The following is a 6843-nucleotide window of genomic DNA, read 5'->3' on the forward strand; positions in this document are numbered from 1 at the left end:
TTAACCCATTCTAAGTAATTAAGGAGCAGTTAGCTGCTGTGAAGTGCCTGGGGAGTAACAGGGGGTTCAGTGTCTTGCTTAAGGACACTTCAACATACACATACACAAACTAGGACTTAGTACATTTTAGGTACTGTTCAGTACTGTTTAGGTACTTCTTAATATAAAAATGATAAGAGCATACATAAATATATAATAGCAAAACACGCACAGGGTAATTGTTCTGCATCACAGCACAGTGAGTACTTTTACTTTTGATACATAAATTAGTGGCATTTTCTAAGCACGACATTTATGTATAATGTGGTATACATCCATGCAGTCTTGCTAGTTTTTTTTACATCCAAGGCATTACTGGAGGAGCGCAGATCCGGATCATCGATCGGCTCACTCATCGATCGATCCGCGCTCGACTGAAGCTCCTGGATTTCGTACCACATGGCAGGACTGCACGAGAGTCGCCAGTGTTATGAAGGAACAGATTCAATAGCTACCTAGCTCAGATATATATTGCCAGTGGTGCGTTGGAGAAATATACAATTTAACCAAAATGTCGCAGTTACAAGCGAGGTTCTTCACAGACGACAAAAGGTAAGTTCTCATTCCCTTTTTGACAAAACGTAAGGAGTAAGGAAAGGGAGACAGGAATGGCTAGCATGCGGGCTAACGAGCTGTGTGTCCCAGTAAACAGTACAACGTGACTGTGAGACACGACTGAGAAACACGAGCCTGCTTTTTACTCACGCACGTGGACTGTACGTTTAGAGACGTAACCTCTTTTCACGGTTAGCCTCTTAACCCCGTCGTTGCCGGTTTTTAGCTACTTGGTGTAGCTAGCTAATGCTAACAATGTGCTCCAGTAACTTATGTGTTAAACGAATCTATTAAATACCCAAATATATGCGTGTATTTGATGGGTGTGACCTCCGGTGTTAACCCGAAAACACGCCTCTCCTTCTAGGTACGTTGTAGACGATGTCCCGTTCTCCATCCCCGGTGCGTCTGAGGTGCAGGACCTCAGCAATGTCATCAACAAGCTGCTGGAGGCGAAAAATGGTAAGAAAAATACAAATTGTACTTGTGTGTTTTATTATTTCTGGCACCCAATTAAAGCTTGGCTGTCTTTTAGTTGGCCTAAAAGAAAATGTGATCTGAAGTTTGTATTGCTTCTGGGAAATCCATTTGATTTATTACAATTTAGATACATGCAATTAATATCAGATTCATCGCTCAACATGCTTGCCTGTGCCTAGTTTTCTAAGTCCTGATTATGCTATATATTCACAAAAGTCCCAGTACTTGTTCATTTAATTCAAGAATGAATTCTGTAGTATCTCCACTGTTTAATAATATCTATCATGTGTGTTTTCTTTGTTTTTTATTTCCGCAGCATCTCACAGCAAAGTGGAGTTCGACTTCCTGGTCAGGGGTCAGTTCCTGCGCATGTCGCTGTCCACTCACATGGACACAGAAGGCATATCAACGGTACGACCGGCCCTGTTATTAGACCTGAGTGGATACGCCATGTTTTCATAGTCTTCTTTGAATTATAAGGAAGTAGGGATCGGCTGTGAATGCATCCTTATGATATTTATGCGTCGGTGTGTCTTGCCTGTGTTTTCAGGAAGACGTGGTGGAGATAGAGTATGTAGAGCGGATCACGGCACCAGAGCCTGAGGAGTGCATGATGCACGATGACTGGATTAGCTCCGTGGATGCAGATGCTGAATGGTAAGATGTCAGACGCCCCACACTGTCAACGGGGAGGAGAAGTTCCCCATTTTTATTCTATTTTCTCATGTCGTTTTTCATCAGCATTACACTGGCAACACCAAATTGGTTTCCAACCATGACTGTTTAGTTTTCTAAAATAGTTATATAAGAACACGGTGCATATTTAACTCAAATGGAAGGAGTTTCTTTGTCCATATTTTACATCTTCTCGACAACTTAAGGGTAGGCTAAATAATAGAAATGCCTCACTTTGTATAATGCAATATAGTTTAAATTGGTAAATGCATTGAATAGAGTTTTTTTTTTTTTTTTCTCTTTTTCTGACCACCCAAAGCACTGCACACTATGTCAACAAACACCCGTTCACTCACTCACGCACACCCATTCATACTGATGGCTGAGGCTGACCTACAAGGTGCCACCTGCCCATCAGGATCCAAAGTAATTTATGCACACTCCCGCACACCGATAGTACTGCCTTTCTAGAGCAATTTGGGGTTCAGTATCTTCAACACTTCAACATGCCTACTGGAGGAGCCGGGGATCAAACCTCCAATTTCCCAATTACAACTTCCAAAAATAATCCTAGGAACTACAAGTGAGGCATATACGGAGTATCACATCCAACAGCTGAAAAACCCAACCTGTCCATGCTGAGTCATGTCCATAGTGGATACTAGGGGTGGGGGGAAAAAATCGATTCCGCATAGTATCGCGATAGTTTGCGCGTATAGTAGTATAGATAGTATAGTATACACGAAGATCTTTTTTTTATGTAATCAAATATGGGAGGCATAGGAGAAAGAAAGGAGAAATGCGCCGTCCGCGTGTTAATCAATTGTCTGGACTTCCTGTCCTCGTAGCGGCGCTGCTGCACAGCTGTTGCACAGCTGTTGCACGGCGCACAGAACAACATCCGCGACACGGCGCTGTTCAAAGACGTTAACTCAAGCATAAATCAAACTGGCTGGCGCTGGAAGCGGCCAGTGTTACGGATTAACAGGTGACCGTGTTAACTGGTGACTTCCGGCCGAAAGTCGCCAGTTAACACGGCCGCCTGTTAATCTGTAACAACGTCATCCCGACGCAGTTCCTGGAGAAGTAATATTATGAACCCAGACACGACGGCGTTTGATGCTCCGACCTCTTTGGGATTTCCACAACAAGTATAACGCAGAAATAGTAGTTATTTTCATGGTGGATGGCAGAAATGAAAACTCGGAGATAAAACCATAGAGATAAGCCCCGCCCCCTCTCTGGCGCGATACAATATGTTGACAAAGTTTTCCTTTGGGGACAATTTGCGGTGAAAAAAGGGAATAAAATAGCAATACTCAATATATCGCAGAATCGTGATAGTATCGAATCGGGACCCAAGTATCGTGATCGAATCGTGGGACCTCTGGTAATTCCCACCACTAGTGGATACTTTATAATACTTCACTGATATTTCTTTTACACATGATATATCTTCAAGTCCATGTCCCAAACAAGAGCCAACAATGTGATGTTTGTTTTGCTTATTCATATGTTGTTGTTTTTTGTTGCAGGATCCTGACAGGGTCATATGACAAGACAGCCAGGATCTGGTCTTTGGAGGGCAAGGCGGTGATGACGGTGGCCGGACACGCGGATGTGGTGAAAGACGTAGCCTGGGTCAAAAGAGGTGAGGGGCGAGGAGATAGAGGCGGACATTTCACTTCGTTTGTGCTCGACAGCCTTTCTTAAAAAAAAAAATCTTGTGTGGACGTTTCCGTGCAGACGGTCTGACCTCTCTGCTGCTGACGGCCTCTCTGGACCAGACCCTCCTGTTGTGGGAGTGGAACTCCGAGAGGAACAAGGTGAAAGCCAGACACTGCTGCCGGGGACACACGGGGAGCGTCGACACTGTTGCGACAGACCCCACCGGCTCAAAGGTAAAGAGGGATGGATAAGCGGGTACAGGCACAATAAGTAGGTTTCACAGTCTGTCAGTTAAAGCATTTGTGTTGCTCCCCATACAGTTCTGCAGCGGCTCATGGGACAAAATGTTGAAGATCTGGTCATCAGGTAGGTCACCAGAGAGACTGATTGCATGTTAAGCATTACGGAAGGAAAAAAAGCAACTCTCCCAACATGCTTCAACCTTTCCCCACCGTCAGTGCCCACGGACGAGGCAGACGAGGTCGAAGAACCCGCCGACAGGCCGAGGAAGAAACAGAAGACTCAACAGCTCGGCCTTACCAGGGTGAGTGGAGCGATATCCCTCTTCAGTACGGCTCACCTGGTGACGTAGCCATTGATGCATTAGTTGACAATTTGAACGTGACGGGATATCAACAAAAGGCTCACGTTTTGTCTCGCAGACCCCGCTGATGACGTTATCGGGACACAACGAGGCGGTCTCCTCTGTCCTGTGGTGCGACAGTGAGGAAGTTTGCAGTGCATCATGGGACCACACCATCCGCGTGTGGGACGTGGTGACGGGCGGAATGAAGACGACGCTGGTGAGATAACACACCGACGAGCTGACTGGTCAGAAACAGGCCGTATGGAAGACGTTATTTGTTTGCCATTTCCTGTGATGATACCGTTTTATCCTTTCTACAGACGGGAAACAAAGTATTTAACTGTATTTCCTACTCGCCGCTGTGTCGACGACTGGCCTCCGGCAGCACTGATCGACACATCAGACTGTGGGACCCTCGCACCAAAGGTACCGCTGTGCTCTCACTGCAACCGGCTGTTAAAAATACACAATCATTGGTGTTTCAGCAGCGTCGTCCTTCTTTAAAAACGCCTCTTCTCCCCTGCAGACGGGTCGCTGGTGCTGCTGTCGCTGACCTCCCACACCGGCTGGGTCACCGCTGTGAAGTGGGCGCCGTCACATGAGCACCAGCTGGTCTCCGGTTCCCTTGACAACCTGGTCAAACTGTGGGACACCAGAAGGTCTGTGAATGCTCCGTAGAATGGTTATTCCAATCAGAAGTCAGCAACTGATTTCCATTAGGACTTAAAGGGACAGTTTTTTTTTAACGCGTCCCCCAGTGGAAAGAAGCAGACAGGAGGCAAAGCAATGTACTGCTGTGGAATTTATTTTGGACACGTTAAAAAAACTAAACGATATCAGTTTGAGTGTACACTATGTTTAGATCTTTCACTCCTTTATCTTGCCGTCAGACAGTCCTTTCTAACGGGGAACTGAAGCCGTTAATCTGTGCTCTTTTCAAAGCAACAAGACTCCATTGACAAAACAGTGACTTTACCTCACAGAACACACGGGCTGCTATCACAATAACACAAACTAACCGATCGAGGCAGTGGAAGACTTGCAACTCTGGTGTTCTGCGAGGTAAAATTCTTGTTTTTGCCAATGGTGTCTGGTGACTTTGAAGAAAGCGATAATGGATGCAACGACTTCAATTCCCCCAATGGACAGGGCTGTCGGACGCCAAGGAAAAGCGGTATAAGTATTTGAAATATAGCGTACGCTTGAATTGGTATTGATTTGTATTTTTGCTGTCTTTATTACATTTTGCTGCTGCCCTCGTCCACAGCTTTGCTCCCGTGCTGGTTCTCTGTTTTCATTTACTGTAGGGGAATACACAACTTTGCTCATACTTTCCTTTGGGATATACTATCGGTGTTTTTTTTATTCAACAAATCAACATGGTGTTAGTCCATCTTTCAATACTTTCTCATGTATTTATACATGTCTGCATCTCCAAAACAATGCTGTTTATCTTTAGTTCAATGAAAAGCAGGTGCTTTGGAGGAATAGGGTTTTGCAGCCACATTTGTTCAATCAGGAGAGACTTGTTCCGAATTCACAATAATTTTATTCCGTTGGAATCACAATGAATAGTGCAACAATGAATAGTGCAAAGTCTTTAGCGTTCGGACTCTATACTGAACCAGGATAAACAAGGGGCAGGGATGCTGAGTTCTGACCCGGCCGGATCCCCCCTGGAGTTCGGACACTGGTGGTGGTGAAGAAGGGAGTTGCTGTCCTTAAGTGATGAGTGAGGAGTTGACTGCCTGCTGCCTGGAGGTGACTGGGGTGGAGGAGGGTCGCCTTCATTTCGACGCTGAAATGACAACTGACATCAGAGTAGAGCACACCTTTAAAGTTTGACAGCAACGATCTGATTGGCTAAGAGACACCGTGATGCCTTCGGTTGGTTCCCCCCCCCCAGGAGCTAATGAGAGCAATCCGTAACGTGTCGGTATGAAAGGTCGTTCAGGGCGTGTAGAGCAGGACATCCTGTCTGGAAGAAGCTTCCTGTCTTTCTCAGAATAAAATACAGTTTATAAAATGCCAGTTCAGCCTACACCCACCACATCTCAACAATCAAGTTTGTCTTTTGTTGCTACTGTACGTTGGTGTATGTTTGTCATTTCTGAGTGGATAAAGTTAACTTGTTGCTTTCGTCTCTCCCAGCTGTAAGGCTCCTTTGTATGACCTGGCAGCCCATGAGGACAAAGTGTTTTGTGTGGACTGGACAGAAAGCGGGGTGAGGCTGATTTCCACAAATCTAATCTCAAAATAAAGACTATTCCGTGGTTGAATACGTGAAGTGAAATCAATGTGTAACTTTCTGTTTCTTTTTTTCAGCTGATGTTGAGTGGCGGTGCAGATAACAAACTGTACACCTACAAATACTCGGCCAACCTGACAGACGCTGGGGTGTAGGCTGGATTCATCATAAAGAATGATGGACATTATCAGTGTTGTGACAGGCGACGAAAGCGGCAGCGCAAAATGTTTCTTGCTTTGTTCTTTATCGTTCTGGTTATTTTTAGCTCAAATTTTACACATATTTTCTTATGAATTATCTTTGTCTTCCTGTTACCCAAGAAAACTATAAATTTATTTTGTCTCTTCTATTCACGTGTCATTCATTAATGCTTGATGGTAGATTTGGGATATTTTTATGATGGAAGTAAAAGGCCGTTTTAGAATTGCAAGAAATGCAACAGTGATCAAAAAAAAATGACCAGAAAAGGTTCCACATATACAAACTATATTAAAGTATTGTGTTAATTTGTCATTGGTTGTTTCTTTACCTCCAGTGGAGCTTAATGGACTATTGATGATGGAATTGCGACGTCACCAAATATATTGGGACA

General features: G+C 44.6%; 1 protein-coding gene across 1 annotated transcript; it reads left to right on the forward strand.

The window, feature by feature from the left end:
• The first annotated feature begins 533 nt into the window (after positions 1-533).
• wdr12 (WD repeat domain 12) lies at positions 534-6600 on the forward strand. The gene is made up of 13 exons (XM_079236560.1): positions 534-591; positions 962-1056; positions 1391-1485; positions 1625-1731; positions 3285-3400; positions 3496-3650; positions 3738-3783; positions 3876-3961; positions 4080-4220; positions 4324-4429; positions 4530-4662; positions 6155-6227; positions 6329-6600. The coding sequence occupies exons 1-13, from the start codon at positions 551-553 to the stop codon at positions 6404-6406; spliced, it is 1272 nt and encodes a 423-aa protein (XP_079092686.1). The 5' UTR covers positions 534-550; the 3' UTR covers positions 6407-6600.
• Positions 6601-6843: the final 243 nt, after the last annotated feature.

This window comes from Taurulus bubalis, assembly GCF_910589615.1.
Source record: "Taurulus bubalis genome assembly, chromosome: 21".
NCBI lineage: Eukaryota > Metazoa > Chordata > Actinopteri > Perciformes > Cottidae > Taurulus > Taurulus bubalis.

Coding starts and splice junctions, on each gene's coding strand:
- wdr12 (XM_079236560.1), top strand. CDS start 551: ATGTCGCAGTTACAAGCGAGGTTCTTCACAGACGACAAAAG. Junction 4,663..6,154: donor AAACTGTGGGACACCAGAAG/GTCTGTGAATGC, acceptor CGTCTCTCCCAG/CTGTAAGGCTCCTTTGTATG. Junction 6,228..6,328: donor TGGACTGGACAGAAAGCGGG/GTGAGGCTGATT, acceptor TCTTTTTTTCAG/CTGATGTTGAGTGGCGGTGC.